The sequence below is a fragment of the Chrysemys picta genome, chromosome 5, assembly GCF_011386835.1.
Source record: "Chrysemys picta bellii isolate R12L10 chromosome 5, ASM1138683v2, whole genome shotgun sequence".
NCBI classification, from domain to species: domain Eukaryota; kingdom Metazoa; phylum Chordata; order Testudines; family Emydidae; genus Chrysemys; species Chrysemys picta.
This window is the reverse complement of record NC_088795.1, coordinates 89055075-89080480: the sequence shown is the minus strand read 5'-3', so window position 1 is coordinate 89080480 and position 25406 is coordinate 89055075. Positions and strand designations below refer to the sequence as shown.

At 41.4% G+C, this 25406-nt stretch overlaps 2 protein-coding genes across 3 annotated transcripts in view; one reads left to right on the top strand and one right to left on the bottom strand.

The window, feature by feature from the left end:
* The window catches only part of SGCZ (sarcoglycan zeta), an 895864-nt gene that overhangs the window by 136012 nt on the left and 734446 nt on the right, over positions 1–25406 (bottom strand). The gene's annotated exons all lie outside the window — the stretch shown is intronic.
* On the top strand, positions 1757–4301 carry LOC135983711 (uncharacterized). Its single transcript, XM_065596821.1, has 2 exons — positions 1757–2740; positions 3735–4301. Exons 1-2 carry the CDS (start codon positions 2164–2166, stop codon positions 4208–4210), a joined length of 1053 nt encoding a protein of 350 aa, XP_065452893.1. The 5' UTR covers positions 1757–2163; the 3' UTR covers positions 4211–4301.

Genomic DNA, 25406 nt, shown 5'->3' with positions numbered 1-25406 from the left:
GGCCTGAGATTATTGTTGTATTTATCTATTACATTGAACAGCCATGAGATGATACATTAACAAGTAGAGCTGGTTGAAGAAACTGACAAAACCATATTCTGTTGGAATATTCAGTTCCATTGAAATAGAAACTTCATTAAATTGGGTCAATTATACCAGATTTTATTTCAGAAGAAAACTGGTGGAAAAAGTTTCAATTATGTTGAAACATCCAATTTTAACATTTTTGGGGATGAAACATTTTGATTTTTTGTTTTGAAATGGCTTTTGTTTTTGTTTTCTAACTTTATAATATAACATAAAAAATAAAAAAAATTAACTTCAGAAATTCAGTTTTGTTCTGATTCTGAAGTAAGCCAAATTTTGAAATCCTTCATGAACCAGAATGTCCATCCTCTGCACAGCTCTATTAACAACCTAACCCAGAACTGTGACTAAAGTAAAATTTTTGTATCAAATAACCAATTCCAAGAGCCATCCAGTCCTGCAATTTATCTGAACTTATATGAACCTATTTGGTCTAAAACCTTGATTGTGCATATGGCAAGATCAGGTTTTGACCTAATAAGCTTTAAATTACCTGGGATGAGCCTACCTAAGAGACCACCTCTTTTCCTGTGAAACACTATCACAGTTACACTCAGCTGAGCCATTGATGCTAGATCCTTTCTTGATATAATAGAGTTGATACAATAGAGAGTAGGCAGGACATTCTTTGTTCTCATTCAACCCCATGTATAATACAGCCTGAATTTGCAACTTCCAGGGCATACTGCAGGGTCCGTTTGTCTCATCCAGCTTTTGAAGAAGTATTAAGGTACATGGTGGTTAGCATTTGATTATCAGCTGCTGCTTTGGCATGAAGGGTGAGTTGCCTGAACTGCATATTTAGTTTGTGAATTTAAATGATTGTAAGTCACGAGGAGCTTGATTATGGGTTCTTTTGTTATTCTAACTAAAAAAAAATTAAGAAAATAAATTAAAAAAACAGCTGCTTGTGGTCACTCTTTTCCAGAAAGAGGGATCATCTCCTCCCCACTAACTCCTCATCATTGTTGAGAAGATGGGGAAATGACTAAGAAAGTCACATTTGGACTTATTTTACTTGAATGATGAATTGTAGCTGTACTTCAATCTTGCATACCCCATCGCCTTTTTCTTCTGGCACAGGGCGTTCCTTTATCATAAAAATCTCTTCTGGATTGTGTTTCCAGTGATTTTTAATCCTAAAATGGTACTCGGTCTGTAGAAAGGTCTGAAATTATTTTGACCTAGTTTCTAAAACAGTAAGTGTGTTTTGTCTTTCACTGGACCCTACAGCAATCTTATGTATTTCCCTGACTAAGAGCTTGCTTGGCTTGTCTATTTTCTTTCCAGGTGCGGAACCATAACTATCGGAGACACTGTGTTCAGAGCAACCATTTGAGCAGAGAATATGATCAGACCAAGGGATGCCTCAGCAACAAAAGCAGCTGCTATGGATATTTTTCTCAGCACTGATTTTATTTTCATGTCCCCTATGGACCTTTGAAGATCATTAGCACAGGCAACTGCCTCTCTGGCAAAAGAGGTTGTAATACACATCTGAAGCTTCAAAATGTATCTTGAAAGAGTCATTTACTCTGCTGCTAGTCAATTTTTCGAAAGAGACCCTTCTCACCCAGAATAACCATATCCTTATCAAGAGAGGCTATTATCATGTCTACCTTTGCCTGCTGAACTAAATCTTTAGATTCAGCAGTTTACTGAAACTGAGTAGCTATCTCAGGCCTGGTCTACACTAGGCGTTTATGTCGAAGTTAGCGCCGTTAAATCGAATTAACCCTGCACCCGTCCACACTGCGATGCTATTTAGTTCGACATAGAGGTCTCTTTAATTCGACTTCTGTACTCCTCCCCGACGAGGGGAGTAGCGCTAAATTCGACATGGCCATGTCGAATTAGGCTAGGTGTGGATGGAAATCGACGCTAATAGCTCCGGGAGCTATCCCACAGTGCACCACTCTGTTGACGCTCTGGACAGCAGTGCGAGCTCGGATGCTCTGACCAGCCACACAGGAAAAGCCCCGGGAAAATTTGAATTTGAATTCCTTTTCCTGTCTGGCCAGTTTGAATCTCATTTCCTGTCTGGACATCGTGGCGAGCACAGCAGCACTGGCAACGATGCAGAGCTCTCCAGCAGTGATGGCCGTGCAGTCTGGGAATAGAAAGAGAGCCCCAGCATGGACTGATCGTGAAGTCTTGGATCTCATCGCTGTGTGGGGCGATGAGTCCGTGCTTTCCGAGCTGCGATCCAAAAGAAGGAATGCAAAGATCTACGAGAAGATCTCTAAAGACATGGCAGAGAGAGGATACAGCCGGGATGCAACGCAGTGCCGCGTGAAAATCAAGGAGCTGAGACAAGGCTACCAGAAGACCAAAGAGGCAAACGGACGCTCCGGATCCCATCCCCAGACATCCCGTTTCTACGAGGCACTGCATTCCATCCTCGGTGCTGCCGCCACCACTACCCCACCAGTGACCGTGGACTCTGAGGATGGGATACTGTCCACGGCCGGTTCCTCAGACATGTTAGGGGACGGGGAAGATGAGGAAGGAGATGAGGAGGGCGAGGCAGTTGGCAGCTCTCACAACGCTGATTTCCCCGACAGCCAGGATCTCTTCATCACCCTTACAGAGATCCCCTACGAAGCGTCCCCAGCCATTACCCCGGACACAGAATCTGGTGAAGGATCAGCCAGTAAGTGTTGTAAACATCTAAACATTTATTTTTAACAAAACAGGAATATTAACAATTAAAAGAATGGGTTGTTCATGATTAGTGTGCCCTAGGCGCTTAACGGTTTAGTAAGGGGCAGTGCAAGTTTTGAAAAGAAATCTAGCAATGTCCAGTTTTCAGTGATTGTCCTGCACAAGCCGCTCTACTGTGTATTCCCTGCTACTGCAGCTACAGTAAAATGCGGTCTATATGTGCGGGGATAGAGCAGTAATCCTCCTGGGACATCTCGATGAAGCTCTCCTGGAGGTAACTTGAAAGCCGTTGCATGAGGTTCTTGGGGAGAGCGGCCTTATTGGGTCCTCCGAAGTACGACACGTTGCCGCGCCACGAGATTATCAGGTACTCGGGGATCATTGCTCTGCACAGCAGGGCGGCATACGGCCCTGGTCTTTGGAGGCTTTCCCGGAGCATTCTCTCTTTGTCGCTCTCGGAGATCCTCATCAGGGTGATGTCGGCCATGGTGACCTGCTTTTAATTAGGTAGGGGAATGTTAGTGTTGGGACTGCTTTCCCGTTCCTTTACAGAACTGTCACCGCTGGTTTGCAGCCACGCGGTGGAGGCGGGAGAGGGGCAGCCGAAAGGGATCATTCCCGGGGACAGCCGCGAGGGGGTGGGACAAGGGCAGAGTTCCCGCTTGCCGGATTGCTGGCAGCAGGGACTGACATTGATTTAAATGTGAAATGAGGCCAGTGGTAATATAAAAGTTTTAAACTGCCACAAGTGTACGGCTTACCATGTCTGCCTGCAACAGAAATTCCGTTGTGCTGCCTCGCTTCTCAAATGTGCTGTTCAAGACCCCAGGCACAGAATGCGAAGGCCGAGAATTCGACCTTGTGCTGAGTGCGCATGTGAAAGGTGCTGTGCATGGTCTTGTTCACAGAGAAAGACTATGTTCTTTGTTCACAACTACATTTATCTTTCAGAGGAATTCACTCCCTTTTTCCCATTTCCACAGCCCCGTCTGCGACTGTCTCACAACCTAGCCTGGAATCACACTCCCAGAGGCTAGCGCGGATTAGGCGTAGGAAGAAGAGGACACGGGAGGACATGTTCTCTGAGCTTATGGCCTCTTCCCAAGCCCAGGCAGCACAGCAGACCCAGTGGCGGGAGAACTTGACCCGAATGCACCAAGCCAACATGGATCGGGAGGAGAGGTGGCGGCAGGAAGACCAGCAGGCGACTCAAACGCTGCTTGGACTACTGAGGGAGCAAACGGACACGCTCCGGCGCCTTGTGGATGTTCTGCAGGAACGGAGGCAGGAGGACAGAGCCCCGCTGCAGTCCATCTCTAACCGCCCTCCCCCGCCACCAAGTCCCATACCCACCTCACCCAAAGTGCAAAGAAGGAGAGGCGGCAGAGTCCCTGCTAACTCTCACTCCACCCCTGCAGAGAGCTCTAGTAGCAGAAGGCTCTCATTTCCCAAAATTTGAAAAGTTCTTTCCTTCCCGCCTGACACAAGCCCACGTCCAAGTTTCACCTCCCAATGCCATGTGTAGTTGATAATAAAAAATTCGTTTCTGTTAACTACTGTTTCAATCATGTTCTTTTGGAGGAGGAGGGGAAAGGGGGTTGGAAATTGGACAGGACAGTCTCCTTTGGCAGGGTACATAGTCGGGGGCAGGCACAGCAGCAGGGCACATACACAGTGCAGTGATGCAGTGACTAGTTGCCCCGGTTAGTCTGGGAGGTTGTTTTGATGTAATGTTGGGGGGGGTGGGTTGCTCTGTGACTTTGTGGCGGGGGAGGGCAGTTACAGATCTTAAGCGCCGGTCCTTAGACAGGATCACAGAGCCACACAGCATGGGATCTGTAACCGTCCTCCCCCTGCCACAAAGTCAAATAGACCTCCCATACACACAGTCCCGATCAGGAGGGGTGACAGGCTCCGTTGAAACAAGCATCCCACCGCAGCGGAGCCTGTCAATCCTTGAGTTTAGAAGCTGCATTCGCATCACAACACTAGACCCGCCCCGCACCACAGTCTGCGTCCCAGTTTTAAAAAATTCCCGCTAAAACAGTATTAAAGAAAACGGTGTGCTTTAACAAAGTAGAACTATTTTTATTTCGACACGTGTGTTGGAGGGGGGGTGAAGGGGGTATGTAACTGGATAGGATAGTCAACATTACCTGGGTAAAGAAACGGGGGCAGGTTTAGCTTCTCAGTACACAAACTATAAAATCACAGGTTACCCTGCTCACTCAGGAACTTTGCTTTCAAAGCCTCCCGGATGCACAGCGCTTCCCGCTGGTCTCTTCTAATCGCCCGGCTGTCTGGCTGTGAGTAATCACCAGCCAGGCTATTTTCCTCAACCTCCCACCCCGCCATAAAGGTCTCCCCCTTGCTCTCACAGAGATTGTGGAGCACACAGCAAGCTGCTATAACAATGGGGATATTGGTTTCGCTGAGATCACAGCGAGTCAGTAAGCTTCTCCATCTCCCCTTGAGACGGCCAAAAGCACACTCCACCACCATTCTGCACTTGCTCAGCCGGTAGTTGAAGAGTTCTTTTTCAGTGTCCAGGGCGCCAGTATAGGGCTTCATGAGCCAGGGCATTAGCGGGTAGGCTGGGTCCCCGAGGATGACTATAGGCATCTCCACATCCCCAACAGTTATTTTGTGGTCCGGGAAGTAAATACCTTGTTGCAGCCGTCTAAACAGACCAGAGTTCCTGAAAACACGAGCGTCATGAACCTTGCCCGGCCATCCCACGTAGATGTTGGTAAAACGTCCCCTGTGGTCCACCAGTGCTTGCAGCACCATGGAAAAGTATCCCTTTCGGTTAATGTACTGGGTGGCCTGGTGGTCCGGTGCCAGGATAGGGATGTGAGTTCCATCTATGGCCCTACCGCAGTTTGGGAATCCCATCGCTGCGAAGCCATCTATGATCGCCTCCACGTTTCCCAGGGTCACTACCTTTGGCAGCAGTACATCAACGATTGCCTTCGCTACTTGCATCACAACAACCCCCACGGTAGATTTGCCCACCCCAAACTGGTTCGCGACTGACCGGTAGCTGTCTGGCGTTGCAAGCTTCCACAGGGCTATGGCCACTCGCTTCTGTACACTCAGTGCAGCTCGCAACCGGGTGTCACTGCGCTTCAGGGCAGGGGACAGCAACTCACAAAGTTCCCGGAAAGTTCCCTTCCGCATGCGAAAGTTTCGCAGCCACTGGGATTCATCCCAGACCTGCAGCACTATGCGGTCCCACCACTCAGTGCTTGTCTCCCGTGCCCAGAATCGCCGTTCCACGGCATCAACATGACCCATTGCCACTGTGATGTCCTCGGCGCTGGGTCGCCTGCTTTCTGACAGGTCTGTGCTACTCTCAGACTTCAGGACATCACCGCGGTGCCGTAGCCTCCTTGCCTGACTTTTCTGCATCTGCCTCAGGGAAACCTTTATGATAAGCTGCGAGACGTTGAGAGCGGCCACAACTGCAGCGATGGTCGCAGCGGGCTCCATGCTCGGAGTACAGTGGCGTCCGCGCTGTCAATGACTGGAAAAGCGCGCGAACTATTTTCCCGCCGGCGCTTTCAGGGAGGGAGGGCGGGAGTGATGGACGGATGACGACAGTTTCCCAAAAGCACCCTCGACTCATTTTGTTACCCAGAAGGCATTGCCGGCTACACCCAGAATTCCAATGGGCAGAGGGGACTGCGGGAACTGTGGGATAGCTGACCACAGTGCACCGCTTCGAATGTCGACGCTATCACCGTTAGTGTGGACGCACAAAGTCGAATTACTGTCCTTAGTGTGGACACACACGTTCGACTTTGCAATATCGATTACAAAAATTCGATGCAAGTAAAATCGAACTACTCTCGTAGTGTAGACAAGGCCTTAGAGATCTTTGCATTCTCATCCAAAGGGTTTTTATTTTCTTTTCTCACTTAGGAGAATAACTAACTTGATTATCACATGCTTTCTGTTCCTCAGGTTTGTTGAACTAGTGCTCTGATTGTAAATGAAAACCTAGGATAGAAACTCTTAAGTGTGACTGTTTGGCATGTGGTTGTTTGCTCGAAAAGTGTGAATTGGGAGTACTTTGTTCCAGGTGGGCCTTGAGTGGTTGATGGGAGGGAAGGTTTTGAGCCAGCAGCCTTATAAAAAGGCAGCCAGATGCGAACCGAGGACTGGCCAACAGAGGGAGTTTGCCTGGAAGTTCACCTGTGGGGAGTTCCCACAGAGTGCTTTTGCCTTTCGGGATTCTGTAAGCAGTAAGTACACCATCTGAAGAGGCTCTTAGAAGGAAGATATTATGGATAGTGAGCGATCAGCTGTTGTAACCTGCACAGGATGGGCCATGTTTGTCTTTCTCCCAAAGGACAGAGGCAACTTCATCTGTGCGAAGTGCAAGCTGGTCTCCATATTGGAAGAGAAGGTTAAAGGACTAGAGACCCAAGTATCAACCCTGCATTGAATCAGAGAAAATGAAGACTTTCTGATTAGAAGTTAGCATTTGGTACTGAAGGCACAGCATGCTGAAGAATCAGAGAGGGCAGTGCAGAACAGGGAAGAAAATTGGCAGCATATGATCTCCAGAAGAAGAAAGAGGAAAATCCATGTACCCCCAATGCAGATAGAGATAAGAAACCACTTTTAGGCTCTCTGCACAGGTGGAGAATGATTTGGTAGAATTTTCTGAGGGAAGGGATCAGAAGGAGACCCCATCAACTGGAAGGCATGGGATGCATTGTCCTAGGGATGGGGGTTCCACGACCATCACTCCCAAGAGGAGGAGACAGGTGGTGGTGGTCAGGGACTCCCTTCTACGGGGGACGGAGTCATCCATTTGCCATCCAGACTGGGAGACATGAGAAGTGTGCTGCTTGCCTGGAGCTAGAATTTTGTTGCTGATGCATCCCTTGGCATGATCAGGATGTGATGGCCTGTCTGCCGAGATTGAACAAGCCCCTTCCTACTTCTCCACGCGGGCACCAATGATACTGCCAAGAATGACCTTGAGCAGATCACTGCAGACTACGTGGTTCTGGGAAGAAGGATAAAAGGAGTGTGAGGCGCAAGTTGTGTTCTCATCCATCCTCCCTGTTGAAGGAAAAGGCCCTGGTAGGGACCATTGAATAGTGGAGATAAATACGTGGTTACGTAGGTGGTGTCAGAGAGAGGGCTTTGGATTCTTCATCCAGGGGATATTGTTCCAGGAAGAAGGATTGCTAGGAAGAGATGGGATCCACCTAACGAAGAGAGGGAAGAGCATCTTCACAGGCAGGCTTGCTAACCTAATGAGGAGGGCTTTAAACTAGGTTCATTGGGGGATGGTGACCTAAGCCAAGATGTAAGTGGGATACCAGGAGGAAACACAAGGAGGAGGGTGCAACAGGGGAGGCCTCCTGATTCATATTGAGAAAGGAGGACAATCGGCTAGTAATCTTAGGTGCCTGAACACAAATGCAAGAAGCCTGGGAAATGAGCAGGAAGAATTGAAGTCCTGGCACAGTCGGGGAACTATGACGTGATTGGAATAACCGAGACTCGGTGGGATAACTCACATGACTGGTGCACTGTCATGGATGGGTATAAACTGTTAAGGAAGGACTGGTGGGAGAGAAAAGGTGGAGCAGTTGCACTGTATGTAAGAGAACAGTAATGTTAAAAAGTTTTTTCCGGTTTGATTCCCATTTAGATGTTGGAAAAGGAACCATTTTCTTTATTACACTTAAATTATTTCTTGGCACTGAGTTCACTTGAATATATTCAGGGAAACAGGTGGGAGGGCATGTCCTTCTCCCCACAAATACAGTCCCAGCCATAACTGCCATCACTGCCCACTCCTGAGTACCTTGCTAGCACAACTTGGGATACAAAGTATCTGAACAGAGAGGGAGGAACAAGGAGCAGTCTGTGACATGGTCCTTCTCTTACATCTGCTAACAGCTGGCCAGCCCTGAAGGGGAGTCCTTACTACACCCTCCTAATAGGTGGCAAAACAGCTGTGTTCTCAATGCTGGGGCACTCACTGTGTCTTCCTGAGATACACAGCATCCTGGAGATACCTTAAGCAATACACAGTTCTCCAATATGGACCAATAATTACTGTCACAATCTGGTTTAACATACCAAGCTGAAACCCATAAAAATGTTAAGTACACATAAGAACTTTTTATATATAGTATATATAAAAATATATGAATGAACTGGACAGTCAGCATTTTTTTAACCCCTAGGAATCTCCCACATTGGAGAAAGAACTGTGTGATAGACAGTCCTCTCCTTTTTTACTTTCACTGTGGATCCCACAAACCACTGAAAAAAAAACTTTTACACTGGGACAAACTTCATGCAAAAAGCAAATGAATTTATGAGACGTAACCAGTATCATCCTGCATTTCCCCCCAATAGTTAATGAAGGTATGTGTGTCAATATAAGTAATTTTCACCTCAATCCTCTTTTCTGCTCTGGAGCCTGTAGTGAATCCTGAATTTCTGACACATAAAACGTTGTCATGGAAATGTCTTTGATTTTACTAATTCAGCACCAACTTCTTCACAGAGTCATAGGTGGGCTCTTAAATAGAACATACTTGATGAAAGATATATCTTTCATCATTAGTGAAAAATACTTGGATTTCTTTCTGTAACACTAGGTAAAAATTGACATTTGAAAGAAATTTGGTAAATGGATATTGAAGCCATACCAGAGTCTATAATGCAATTATTTAAAAGGAACATGACAGGAATGCCCTTCTCTCCTTTAATTTTTGCATAAAGCCCTTAGCAATAGTGATGTTAAATAATAAAATCAAAGGGATTGAAAGGGGGAGATGAGAAGGAGTTTAAGAAGTTGAAGCATGCAGATGATACAACCATTATAGACCACAAACTACAATCCCTGAAATTTTTTATTTTGTTGTATTATATTAAAGACAAACTAGATATATCATCTGATGCCACTGTAATCAGGCTGTTACCTGGATTAATCTTGCAATTGGAATATACCTAGGCAGGCGACAGGTGAACCCATTTAGGTATACACAGAAATAACTTAAAGAGATTCATTAAATTTGAATCTAGTTATAAATACAATATAGGAACATTGGGGGAAATTAAAATTCCTTTATCTTTCCCTGTGGAGCAAGATGAACTTAATTAAAATTAATGTTCTTCCAAGAGTATTTTGTAATCTTTGCTGGCTGATGTTCCTGTGTACTATCCGAATATTACTAAAATGAGGGCAGGAATTTGTATGCTGGGAAACCTAGACTACCTTCAAAAATCCAAAGTTTCAGTCTACAGAACTGGAGGGTTTTGAAGTCCCTTAATTTTAAACAAAACCCTGTAGCTCCAGTTACTTGTCAGAGCAATGAAGCCACCTTTTCACAGTCCAGTTATGACCAGAACCCCACTTTGTACCTCAAGAAATTTCTGTTTCTAACTTTGACTGAGTCATTTCTGTGCACCACAGAAATGTTTGACCAACTCTGAGGTAAATTAGACAAGCAATTTCTAAGGGAGGAGAGCTGAAAAATGATGGGATAAATAATATACAGCAAATACACTGAACACTTTTTGAAGTACCATGTCTCAATATTATGGCCTAAAAATGGGTTTATTCATGAGCGTTTAGCAAAATCTAGAATCAGGATATATGTTTTTGAAGTTATTCATTGTCTAGTTAGAAATGTCAGAATAGTCTGTTAGGTTTGGAAAAACTTTTTGACATTTGCACATAGTCCGACAGACTAGAAATTACTCATGTCTGGCTGATTTTACAACGGATTGGACTGATATACAAGGCCCTTTGTTTTCAGTTTTTATTTAGCTGAAAAAATCCTGTGAATTATCAATGTATGTTACAAACATTTAAAAAATGGCTGAAAATTGGTGTGAAATCAGTTTTCTGGGTAAATATCAGGGGACAGGAAGAACATTAAAAAAAGCAACAAATAGAGAAGTCAGAATATTGAGAGTAAAAGCTGTTTAATGCCATGATGGTTTGTTTCATATGCTATATTTAGCTGCATAATACATAGATGCGTACCCGAACCAACTGGAGCCTCAAGATATTGTAACAAACAGAAGTTAATGTAGTTCAGTATATGGTTTATTAAAAAGAATACTTCTCTTTTTAACTTATGTTTAATATAAGGGGCTTTTTATAAAATCCAGAAGTCCTAGGTAGCAAAGGCTTACAGCAGTTTTTTCAAAGTGTCTATTCCAAAGCTTGTTCTCCTGCACCCTTGGAGTCAGACAAATTTTAAAAAGATTCTCTCTGAATTAGCTGAGTTAGGTGGGACACTGAGGGTGCGAAAAGTAGGCTCAAATTTTGAAAGTCGGTGCAGTGGATTTTCCAAAATTCAAATGGAGTGATGTTGCCACTGTCTGGTGGAGACATTACCGTGTACAGATGGAATTCACTTTGTGCACTTTCTTCATTAGGAGTCACAAAGAGGAAAATTATACACAAGTAATCTTTAAAGCTTCTTTAGTACAGGCCACTCTTTTGCAATTGAGGTCAAACAAACACAGTGACTTTTCAGAACTATGATTCACTGTTAAAAGTTTCAGGGGACATATTATGAGAGACAGTAGCTTCCCACTTCTTTGACAGCTCTTTGTGAAAACTTTGGAAAAACTTTCCAACTATATACTGCTCACTGACTGGCAAAATGGGTATGAAAAGATTTGGGCTTTTGTTCCAGAATCTCCCCAGTTTTTTTTGTGACAAAATACTGCAGAGACCTTGTTGACCAGAATGACATACACCTCTGTGTTAGACAACACAGAGTCTGTTGTAGAACAGGATTCCAATTTTTTCTGCGCTTCATACAATGGCCGAAGGGTTTCAATCAGAAATTCAAGTTTTGTGCAAAGGATTTACCTAGTTTCAGTAGCTGCTTTATTGATCAGCATTTCAGCTTTTGTGCTGCTGAACTCTTTATGATCTAGAAGGTGCATTAGGACACCCCAGACCTTCTGACAATTCTGTGCAGCTAAGGACAGACTAAACCATCTTGTCGGTACAAGAAGTGGAAGACTGCATTCCAATTTGATCTCTTCACAGACATCACAGAAGATGTTTTTCATTTTCCTGGAATGCTTGAAAACCTCATGTTCAGTTATGAATGTCTTTAAATTAGCCATTTCTAGAATACCCCTTGCAATGTGCATTAGATGAGCTGGGCAAGACAAAGTAATTCAGATTTTTCATTCAGCATTACATTCTGTGTGCAGTAAGCGGCTAAATCAGAATTCACTGATGCCACATCCTACCAGGTAAGTTCATCTTCACATAGATTTACTGACACAGGATGCAACTGTGTGACTATTTGCTAAAATTACAATCTCCAAATCTCCCAAAATAAGTACAGGCTTTTCCACAAAAAAAGCCAAAAAAACAACAAAAATTGCCACTGTCAGTCAATCCATTGATGATTCATCCAAAAACAAACAAACAAACACCTAACCATTCCCAGCCAGTCTCACTTAAATTTTGTTGTTCGGGGCAACATCATTCTCCTCTAAGTATTGCTTGGACAGGTTGATTGACTTTGTTGGGGATTTTGCAGCCAGGCAAAAATTCAGCACAAAATCCCCCAAAGGACCATCAGCAAGTTGTGAAAAGCTAACACATGGTAAAATCAATTTACCACATAATGCAGAGCTCTGTTTTTCTGCTGTGTTGTGTGGATGTTGCTTCCAATGTATGTTTGCTTTTATTTTTATTATCTTCTTTCAGCCTCAAATATAATTTGGTTTCCAAATGTTCTTTAATCCAGTCAGCCCAGGTGTCCACTTCCATGGCACATTTGCAGTGCAAACATTCAACCTTACTCTTGTACTGTTTTATTTATTTATTTATTTATTTATTAATACTCATATTCTGAAATGCAATTGGACAGTTTTTCATTTTTGTCCCACTTTAACAAGAAAAATAGTTCACTAACTTGTATTTGCTTTGAATGTTGATAACTATCCACACTATCTGTAAAGCTGGTAATGTGATGGGCATGGGATTGACAATAATGCTCACACACACACGTTTCTTCCATCGGGCTTTATTTTAACAGACAGTCTCACATTTACACTAATTGATTATTAACAAACACTAATTGATTATTATCAATGTATTGGATTTGTTTTAAAGTACTCAGTATTTTCATGTACTTGAGTGGTCTAAAATTTGGGTGATAATTGGTAAAAACCAAATAGGTTTTGTAAAATGTAGGAAAATGTTGGTTAAAAAAGAAATGGGCCTTGCTGATACAGTAGCAGAGCAAGGAATTTTTCCCCTTCTATACTTCCTCCATCATAAACACCCAGTCCTGCCACACATAAAACAGCCTTTCCATCCATCATTCCCATACGTTTATATATATATATATAACTATATATATATAGTTGCTAAGTCTCTGGTTTCACTTAGAATAGGTTGGATTCCCTGGTACTAGGGCAAAGATTTGCTTTAAACACAATCTCAAACCCCCTCCCAACAATAAATACATTGAGAATAATGTACTCACTGTAAAATGAATACAAATGTCACATACAGATTATTTCAAGTCTTTGAAGAACCATCAGATTAAAGGAATTTCCAGAGACTTATTGAGGCCTGCAGACTTTTAACAGTCTTAGCAGAACTGGGTGATTAAAAGGCTTTGCCTCCACATAAACTTACTGAAGAAAGTGAACGTTGAAAGTTCATAGATGAACTAGTAGGTTGAAAGAAATCAAGAAATCCAGAGGCATAGTTTTGAAGAAACCTTGGTGAACCATTTCCCCTTATACTTCAAATAAACAAATAAATCCAGAAGCTGTCACCAAGGGGTAGATGCAAAGCTGCCATAAATTGTCATAAGTCTGTGAAGACAGAGAGTCTATGACAATTTACATGAGTTGAGGATCTGCTCTCAAGCATAAAAAATGTTACCCCAAATAGTTAAAGGCAGAGTTTTAACCCACTAAAATAAGAAGGTTATAACGGAAAGTGATATACAATGTGAACATTAACTAGAGGTGTTCATGCTGCCTATAATAAACATATTAACAAAGTTAACACAGTTAGATCTTCAGATTTGTGCCTCTGCTGCAAACTAGAACCACTTGACATTTCATGCTGACTCATACTTCTGTTTCCAAAATTACAGCCCATAACACTAGATCCTCTACAATAGTTGCCAGCTGTATGGATGTATGAAACCCAGTTGCACAATTCTGACTCTAACAGAGGTGGTGGTTCTCGTACACCCTAGCATGTTTATTGACTGTGTGCCTCATTTCTGCATTGTAGACATCACTTGATTAAAACAGATTCGTTAGCCAATTTTTTCCTACTCTGGTGCCAAAGTTAGGACCTACATAAATGCTGAGGAGGAATCAGGCCACTTATTTAGGTACCTAGCATGTTGGACTCTGACCTGGTCCCAGCTCATGGCAAGGCCCCAAGCCTCACTGAACACTGACAAATGCATAATTGGAAACCAGTCTTGCTCACCTGTGGGTTAGTATAGTTAAAATAGATGTTAGTACTATATGAATGTGTTTAGACTTTATGGAATGCTAGTAGGATGCTGTACTAAGCCTACTTATAGTATCTGTATTCCATGCTATAAGGTAATACTTAAGTGTTTGCTCTGCAACTGTAAAATGTTTGTTCTGAAACTCTAATTCACCAAACGGGGAAAAAAACTTCACCTATTGCAAGATGCTGGGTTCCTACAGAAGATGTTATCTCCTGCCCATCAGTAAGGACTATTGAATCCAACTGGGCAATTGGGAACGAAAGACTGTCAATTGTTCCGACCACCCATACATGCAGGGGTTACGAGCAGACGAACTCATCCCATTAACTTGGACTCTAGGGAGAGGGGGATACAAATCTCAGACCAGAAGGAATTGGGTTCTCTTTATGCTGTCTGGCCTCTGAGGGGCAAAGATTCCAAAACATAAGCAAGAGTTTCCCATGCTGCTTTGCATGGGATAGCCCTAACAGAGCTGTTTTTCATAAAAGCTTATATTATCTTTTTAAATCTAGATAATACTTAGTCCTGCCATGAGTGCAGGGGACTGAACTAGATGACCTCTCAAGGTCCCTTCCAGTCTGATGATTCTATGATTCTATGTCTATAACTCATTTGTGTGTGTATATGTTTCCTGTTTTAACCTTGTAAATAACTCTCATTCCTTTTCCTAGTTAATAAATCTTTACTTAGTTTATTATAGGAATGGCTACAGCTGTTGTCTTTGGTTTGAAATCTGAGTACAGCTGACCTGGGGGTAAGTGACTGGTTCTTTGGGACTGGGAGTAACCTGAATGATGGTGTGATTTTTGGTGTAAAATGACTATCACTAATTCCAGCTTGTCTGGATGGCAAGGTAGACTGGAATATACAATGGAACTGTCTGAGTCCATAGTAAGACTGTTATAGTGCTTTAGGAGTTCACACTTGTTACTGGCTTGGTGAAAGCTAATAATATAACATACAATCAGTTTACTGTTTCTGCCCTCCTTTTTGGCAGTCTGTCCTGAGGTTGGCAATCATGGTTGTGAGCCGCACCAGACAGCCTCATTATTTTTTTCTGTAGAAAACAATCTGGCATAGTTCAACTTTAGTTTTTAAAACAAACAATAAGGAACACCTTGAACTTTTTCCCAAAGGAAGTGTTCTTGAGATCTGAAGTAGTCCAGTTAATTGTTATTGAAAATTATTTTCCTTTTTCATGCCAACTTTTCAGACTCAAGAGGTTTGGATAAGTATTCAAACCAACCCTAGGTCAATTCATTCATTCCCCAGTGGCCAGGCTGATTATCTGTGTAATTATCACCAATTGCATAGCAAGCAGAAAAAATCAGTTAGTAGACATTTTTATAAAACACACTAGTTAAAGTAGTCATAATTTTTATGATTTGACCTCTAAAATCCACTTACTAAAGATATCTCATGCCCACATGTAGTGTCAGATTTTCAATGTGATGCAAATTTTACCTGGTTTCCCAGATAGTTGAGGAAGGAACAAAGAGCTCTTTTATATGACTTGTCTACACGAGTGAACTTTGAAGATGAAGACTACATTATCAGCAAACAAAACCAATAGTTTTTGATTTGGGGGGGGATAGCACAGTGGTTTGAGCATTAGCCTGCTAAACCCAGGGTTGTGAGTTCAACCCTTGAGGGGGCCACTTAGGGATCTGGGACAAAATCAGTACTTGGTCCTGCTAGTGAAGGCAGGGGGCTGGACTCAATGACCTTTCAAGGTCCCTTCTAGTTCTATCAGATAGGTATATCTCCATATATTTATTTTTAATTGCACAAATGATTTGATATTGAAACACAGGGCAAACCGAAGGGTCTCAATTAATAGTGTAAAAGAGACAAGACATTTAGCTATCTAACAGAAATTATACTTATGCACTAAAGGACATTGTAAAAGAACGTATTTGTAAGAGTTAGTTATTCGTGTTGGACTAGCTCCTAATCACCTCTCTCATTCCAGGTCACTTTGCCCCTTTTTTACATATGTTTGACTAGGACACAAGATCCCCTCCTGTGAGATTTAGACTTGGCTATAGTGATTCATGACCTACAGTATTGACTACTACAAGGTATGATAAACAGGATTGAAACCATAATCTTTGTAAGGCTCCAATTGGTGCAGAAAACAGCAGCTGGCTTATTCAGCAACATACGCTGCCAAGAGCACATCAGTCCAGGGCCTCTCTCTCTTTACTGGCTCAAGTTCAAAGTTTCAGTCTGAATTTTCAAAGCCATTTATGGGATTGGCCACAGTGACATAGAAATTGATAAAGTGGATCAGACATGGGACTCATCTAGTCCAGTGTGCTATACTGTAACCAGTACCAGCTGCTTCAGAAGTCCAAACCCTGTACACAGATTATTGGATAACATGCATACAGGGAAAGCTTCTTATAAACCCCAATCATGGCCAGGTGAAGGCATATACCCTATCGGCCTGTAACTAGGGCTCCAACTCCTGGAGTCACGTGATTACATCAGAATGACAACTTTTTTTTCCCCTAAACATAATTTTTTAGCCCATGCACTTCTATCTTCCTGGGGCTGAACAAAGACTGACATAATAGTTCTAAATGATGTGATAACTTCTCAGCACATGCATGGGCTGTTAGCGCCAAGACCCACTGCTCTGTTGGGCTTCAAAGCACCACCCCAGCAGAGGACTGTCTAGCAACAACAGCAGAGTGAAGTGATCTTGCTTCATCAGTGACACAGCTATACCCCAGATGATGATGGAAGGACTTGAGGGCAACCTGCTGCTATCCTTGTGTCCACAGGCAGGAGAGGGAAATCTCTGCTGCTTATCTTGAGAGAAGGGGAGTCCCTGTTCAGGTGGCATGCTGGAGGAATGCTGCTGCCCTGCCTGTCTGGGAGAAGAGTCCCCTTCAAACAGATGTGTGTGTGTGTGTGTGTGTGTGTTGGTGTATGTATTTACAGCCTCTCACTGATTGCCTTAATCTGATCCTTCCCCCAGAAGTAAAACATTGGTGTATACATCAGATTCTGAATTACTTGAGGGACCTCTTCCCTCTGCATGACCATAACTCGCCACAACAGCTGTGTTCCACTGGAACAACTGAACGGACAACCTCAAGAATGAGGTCAACCTACACAGGGCATAGAGGTGAGCTTTCTCAGCAACTGGCCTGTGTCTGTGGAAACTAATTCCAAGAGATTGGAATTATCATGGCCCTCAGCACCTACTGAAAAACTGTAAAGCCCACCTCTTTGACCAAATCACCAAAAATCACATTTTTTAAAGCTTACAGAATGAAAGAATGAGCGAGATACAGAGACCTTATCTACATTTTTAATCATTTTAATGCACTCAGATACCCTGGTGTGGGATGCCCTAAAAAAGCCTGGATAGATAGCTCTCCTGTGTCTATTTCTCTATAATTTGCCTGTTGGCACTTTTCAAAGACTTATAGTCAGATATTAGTTCTAAGGACTTGGATAATCATAAACTGCAATATATATATATATATATATATATGTATATATATATATATATATATATGTATATATATATATATATATATGTATATATATATATATATATATATATATATATTGCAAAACCCCACAAATTGTAAGGACAATAAAGGGTACAGAGATCTGGAGGAAAGTTGGAGAGGGAAGTTAAGAAATAAGATGCAGGGAAAGTTTGTCTTTTAATAAGAAGGTTTATTTATGGAATTCTATTTTTAGTGTGCTCTGAACTTAATGGAATACTAAATAAAGCTGAAAACCACAAAATCTTATATGATTTAAGTAACTCTACTAAAATTATCAGTTACTCGAACAACAAACCGGAGATTGTTCTATCTAATTTTTGTTAACTATACATAACTGTATTTGTTTCTACAATGCTGAGGCTTCCTGATAACACTTTTTGAGGTTTGGATCACAAGCCGTGAAGAATCAGTTATTGTTACATCTTAATTATTTCTCTCTTGGCAATGCTTTCTGTAATGCTGGTTCCATCTATTGTTCCCGTGTTAAATACGCAGTTTACATATCTCCAATCAACTATGAACGGCCCCATTGAAATATACAAAATTATCCACATTATTGTTGCTCTCCCTCCCTCTACACCCACATATTTGCTTATTTCATCCAATTCTTGCATGTTTTCATGAACCACAATTGTAGTCGGAGGCAGGGATTATGTTTGTATAGAACCTGGTGCAATGGGGCTCTGATGAGTTTTATGGTACTTAAATGAGGCCTGTAGGTGCCATTGTCACACAAATAATAAATCATAATAATTTGAAAGGTAAAGTAAATCATCTCTTGGTTACGGGATAAATTGTAAAAAAAATTTCTGTGTCTTGATCATGACAGCATAGGATCTAGGAGTTTTGCATTTGTCCTAACAATGACAGATGTCGCATCATCCAGCTTTACTCTTGACCATCAAGAACATGGATTCAGCTCTGGGAATGCCCTTGCTTTGCCCCTTTCAAATGAAAATCAGTATGTATCTTTTGCAGCCCTATTTGCTTTGTCAGACTTGAAGCATCAACATGAAAATTGCAATATACACCTCTACCTCGATATAACACTGTTCTCGGGAGTCAAAAATCTTACTGCATTATAGGTGAAACCATGTTATATCGAACTTGCTTTGATCTACCGGAGTGCACAGTGCCCCCCTCTTTTCCCCCGGAGCATTGCTTTACCGCATTATATCCAAATTTGTGTTATATTGGGTCATGTTATATTGGGGTAGAGGTGTATTGTATAAATTAGGAGGAAAGGAATAGCCAAATTTGCCAAAATGAAATCCCCTCCACGCATCAGATTGTCACCCATAGTTCTGACAAACTAACAATCATAAGTGTGTTTGAAAAGAATGTACTTATACTCTGCTTCTGCACATTCTTTAACCTTGTAAAATCTTTAACAAGCAGCTTAGTCATCAGTAAGACACAAATTAGCTGGTATCAGAATTTGTTAAATGGTCTTCCTCTAAAATTTGTCATCTGTGGAGAGGAGATATTCAGTACCACCTCTACTCTAGGACATGACTCAGCGTTTCAATACATTTCTAACACAAAGGCAGTTTGCCATGAGACTTGACAGTCACAGATAAAGAAAAGTCACCAGCTCTGTTTAGAAGGTCAAAATAAAGGAACAGATTCTACAGAAATGATTATAGTTTAGGGAGAGAGCACAGGACACATCCTTTGGGAGGGGTGGGGGGGGATATTATTTTTCAGTGACTATGGCATTGGCCTCTACTCTTTAGTTGCAGATAATTGCAAACTTTGAATACTGTAGATCTTTTCCAAATGAAATCATTAGGGATGTCTCCTCTTCTTCTACCATCTAACTGCTAATTATTTAATTCTGCTTTGGTAATTGTCTAACACTTTGGTGCACAACATTTTAGGAAGTGCTCAGTTACAGATATTTGAAGAAAATCTCTCACTTTCACTTTAGGCTACATCTACACTTGGAGCTAGGGATTTCAAGTTTGAATAGCCATATTTGCAGTAGCTCTCATTAAGCTAGCATGCTAAAAATAACACTGTAACTGGGCTAGCATGGGCAGTGTCAGCATGGGCAACCTGTCCTCAGTACAAATCCTCCCAGGCCATGTGGGTACGTACTCTGGGTGGCTAGTCCATGCTGCCAGTCACCTAGCTACAAGTGTAGACGTAGCCTTAGTGACTTCAACAAATGTAGTCCTGTGGCTTGTAGCTTTCTACTGTCTATAATCAGAGTAGACTAGCATAGAAAATCCCCAATAAGCTATTATTCCTTCAGTCAATAGAACTCATAACATAAGAGAGTTCTAAAAAAAGTCTAGAATTATTGTAGTTCTAAGAAATCAAACTGTTGGATTCTTTTTGGCTACAAGATTACAGTGCAACTTGTGAACTAAAATCTAAATTTTCGGAGTCTGCTTTCGAAAATTTGCCTTACAATGCCTGCAACTGATGTATCACTGGCTTTGGTGTGGTATATATGTGGAGTTTTTATTCCTTGTAAAGTTCTTGTCATCTGGACAAGATCTAATGAGAGGAAAGGGTGATCAAACATCTTCCTTTCTGAATGTTACAGTAGTTGTCATTAGCAACTACTATTTTTAAGCTTCCATTATAACTCTTCAGATTTGATTATAACTTTATTAATAATCTGTCCAAAAGGGTTTCTCGTGGGGCTGAAATTTAAATGCCTGGTCTCACAAAACAAACACATACTCTTGGTCAAATTAAAAATTGAGTAAATTTACCATCTATTTTTAAGTTACAAAGCAATGTTAAAAATACACCATTTCATATTCTGACCTCTAGTTTCTGTGTAAAGAAAACTAAAATGGCTGAACTTAGACAGTTCAAGCTTGTCACATAAAAAGTCCTCATTGAAAACTAGAACCTTTGGTTTTGAATATTAAGTTATAAGCATCTGAAAATGCTTTTTGGCATAGTTGTGACCCAAGAACCTCTTGATGCCAATTGGCAGAGGGCACAAGAGTACACAGGGATTTGAGGATCTCTTGTGTTCACCAAAGAGGGTCATGTAAGGTCCTTACTGAAGGCCTGTGTCACACTGTCATCATCATAACTGTGTGATGTATGTATGGAAACTGTGAGGAGTTATTTATATATGCTAAAAATTATGTTCTCTAGGCCCTGTAGTTAAATGCAGGTCACTCAAAGGCAGCAAATTCTGAGACAAACTTCTCCAGACAAGTGGAAGGAGACATTTATCTCCCTGGTGGACCCCTGAATATTGTGTATAAAACAACAGAATGTTAGCATACTGACTCAAATGCTAATAAAGAGCTGTGGAGACTTCAGAAGGAAATTAACAAGAAATAGTAACAGCTGGGGGAGGGGTCCTGAAACCCAGTTATGATAAACAATATCAGATAGATTTAGGATATAGAGGTGAAACATAAGTATTGCTTAATGTTGTAACACAGGGTGCCTCCAAGTCGCAGGCCTATAATATATTTAGCTTAGTTAAACAAGGCCTTTCACCTAAAGATAGGGTATTCATGGTAGCCTAACTTATGCATGACCCATGGTCACAAGATAAAACATCTATTCCTATGACTGTTTCAACTGTTGATATTTAGTACATATGTACTTCAGTGTACCAGTTAAAGCTGAGTAGAGTATTTTGGGGATTTTTGCAGACGTTGGGTATGAGCAACGTGCTAACCACAAGTTATGGTGAATGAATGATGTCAGTGTTAATAAATATATGGGGTGTTAATAAACGAGCCTATGAAAAATGCGGCACCCCAAAGTAGTGGGGTGTGGAAGTTCAAATAGGAAAAGGGGTTGAAACCTTCATAAGTATGCATGAGCCACAGTGGGCATCAGTGTAACACATTATAATAGCTGTATCCTGGCCTGCCTGCCTTGGGAACCATCAGGAAGACAGCCACTCATGGTGATTGTAAAGATAATGACAAACACTCAGGGTTCCCCAGTGGAAGGTGTGAATTAGGCCAATATAATATAACAGTATTCCTACACTGGTAAAGCACTGCTAGCATAGAGCTCACCTTCCTGGAAGTTATAGTCTTACTCCTGAGCAAATGGTGAGGTGAGTGAAGTTGAGCCCAAATTTACCTTTGGTTCACTGGGCACTAGGTAGTGACCCTATTTGTCACAGGCCTTTATACCATTTTAAGGATTTAAAGCAATTTCGGGTGCTTTAAATACTTAAAATAGAATAACCAGCTAAAATCGCTCTAAGGAGCTCATTCTGCCTCCAGATAGTAATGTACAACATTCATTTTAGTCAGTGGGAGTCTTGTGTGAATTTCTGTCCTTTTCATTCCTAAAATAAGGCTGTGCTCAAATTCGTCCCCCGATGAGCATATTTCTTTTGTTTGCTGCAGGGGATTATGTAGATGGTTAGCCCCCTGACTATGAGAGATTCTATTTTATTGCATAGCAAAGCTATTTGAACTCAGATTGTGTCACTGATTCTCATAATACAGCTAAATGGCCTTTCTAGTCAAAAAATGGCCTGTTAAATATTTTATGTGACATTTCCCAAAGCCAATTTCTTTGCCAGTTGTTCACAACATTTTTAACTTTTAGAGAGAGTCCTAATAAAGTGGTATAAATATTAAATTTGAGTTTTCCATTTCCTTCTCCACTCCACACATTTTGCTGCAGTATTGTACTAACATCCTGAAATGATAGGACAACCATTTCCAGCTATCTGGACGTTGACTTGGGGAGGGGGGGGGGGGGAGGGGGGAAGGTGTGGAAGTGGAAGAGAAAACACACTCACACACACACACCACTAGAGGTCCTAACAACTTGTCATTTAAAAAAATCTAATTGCACTTTTTTCAAGAATATTGTTTAGCTCCATTTTTTTTCTGCCTGCGTTTCCATGGAGTAATGAATTACACACTGCTTACCTAAAAATCCTTCCTTTTGCCCGCCCATTACAAATTAAATCATTCTCTTTATTGTCTGCTCTTTAAAACCATTATAGATTGCAACTTTGCACTGTATAGACTGAATCTAACATCTTCCACACCAGTGGGAGCTACATTTCAGTGAATGGTGCAGTGATTGTGGATATTTTTGTAATCGGTATCTAAAGTTTGGGATCTCTGGATGAAAGGAGTTAATGTCCAATATTTTTATTATTAATGTGAAAACAATTATGAGTTTAGCCTGGAAATTATTCTGACTTCAGATGGTAAAAGGTGACAAGAAAGCTGGCAACAGAAAAGCTCCACAGTACATTCTGATAAGGTCCTGATGCCATCAAAACAACTACACCTCTGCCCCGATATAACGCGACCCGATATAACACAAATTCGGATATAACACGGTAAAGCAGTGCTCCGGGGGAGGGGCAGGGCTGCGCACTCTGGCGGATCAAAGCAAGTTCAATATAACGTGGTTTCACTTATAACGCGGTAAGATTTTTTGGCTCCCGAGGACAGCGTTATATCAGGGGAGAGGTGTATAATACCTGTAAGTTCTTGTCTTCATTAAGGGCAGGTCTACACTTAAAACGCTGCACGGATGGAGCTGCACCACTGTAGCACTTCAATGAAGATGCTCTACACCGAAGGGATAGAGCTCTCCTGTCGGCATAGTTCATCCACCTCTGTGAGAGGTTGTAGCTATGTCAGTGGGAGAAGCTCTTCTGCCAACTTAGCGCTGTCTACACTAGTGCTTAGGTCGGTATAACTACATCGCTCAGAGGTATGCATTATTCACACCCCTGAGCAATGTAATTATACCAAAGTAATTCTGTGGCATAGAAGGAAGTTTAATCATGTTTTAATATGATTTTTAACAATTAATTGAGGTGACACAATGCTCACTTGTCATTGCAGTCAAGAACAAGTCACAGTTATTAAAAACAGTGATTAGACACGATTGCATTTCCTAGAAAAAATGAGTTCTAACTGCTTTGAAATACTTGCTCCTTCTATAGTGGTCAACAAATAGTTCAGCTTCAACCAAAGCATTTTATAAGTCAAGCACCAATGTTTCTTTTGTATAGTGCTTTCCTAAAACTGTACCTTAACACTAAAATTTTTCTGGTTCAGATCTTTCTGATTCTTCAGATATATATACTCCGTGAAGGGTAGAAGAAAAATTTTAGTTTGAAATAATTCTAACCTGACTCAATTAATGGCCTTTAGGTTTTAGTAGGCTACTATGAAAAATTAGCTCTAGGTTTTGTTAAATACTAAGACAAAATCAAACTGATGTGCAAAAAACAAAAGCCATAGAAAAGCCTATTAATATTTTTCTTCCTTGTAAATTATATCAGAATGAATTATGAAACTGAAGTCCTAACAGCATTGGTTTGACATTATACTGAAGGAAGTGTTGAACAAAAACAATATATTTCAATTCTTACCTTCAAAAACCTGTATTATTCCAGCTGTGAATATCTCATGAGACTGACACCAACTGTGTTTTCAGCTTGATATAGGAATACAGTATATGGATTTGGAGAGAACAGATCGTCAAAATCATGTTTATTTTGTTTATAAAATTACATAGCCACTCTCCAAGTCTCTGGGCACATGAACATCTACTGCTCAAAATCAAAGGTCAAATTTTCAAAATTAGCCTGTAGTTTTTGGCCTGTGGTTTTGTACCCATAGCCGACTGATGGCAGAAAACTGCAAGTACAAAATTAGAAGCTGGGTTGAGGCCTTTGAAAATGTGGCCCATAATTTAAATAAACACCATAACATACTGCTAATAACTGTTTCCCAAACAGATGATTTCCAATATTCACGATAAAGAGAAACTAAAGAACACCATTCCCAAGTGCTTATCTAACCAGTTCTTTTGACATGAGGAATCTCTCAACCAACGTAACATCAGATAAGGACCTGAATGAACAGATGGGCCTGGCATTGTGATGAAGGTCAGGAAATGTAGTTTCTGGCAGATTAACATGGAGACTAAATTCCAGAGTTATGCATCTTCAATTGAAAATGCTTTTCCCCTTCTGCAAGTTTTCCCCTACCCAGTGCACCAGGGCCTACTCATTTTTTCTCTTGTCACCTGATTCATAGATTCATAGATTCTAGGACTGGAAGGGACCTCGTGAGGTCATCGAGTCCAGTCCCCTGCCCACATGGCAGGACCAAATCAAGGGTTTAAATGTAGGTGGATTTAGACTCAGGTTTCCAGAGGGGAGGATGATGGATATCTAACATTTAGATACTTCCCTTAACCCATCTCAACTTAATAAAACACTTACTTTATTTTAACTTTGCTTTTGTGAAAGAAATGCATGAGTCTCAATCAAGAATTGATTAAAAAAACATGGTATGTGCCATTCTGTCCTTTTAGTGTTGAAACATCTCCATCTTCCATTGTATTGTCTCACTCTTTATTTTCTCTAATGCTTTGTATAAAATGTTTACAGGTACTGCTTTATGAATGAAGAGGTTTATTTGGATTCATTCATTCCACTATATTACCTGTGATTCATGATATCTGGAGGCTGTTCCAAAGCCATAATTCACTAGGACTAAACACATTACAAGTGTTGTAACAAAATGAGAAGGGCTGTAAGGTTTATATGATCTAGAGGAAAAATAACCAGGTTATAACAGAAGGGTTCCAGCACTCTCCCACTGACCCTGCAATAAAAATCAATTTG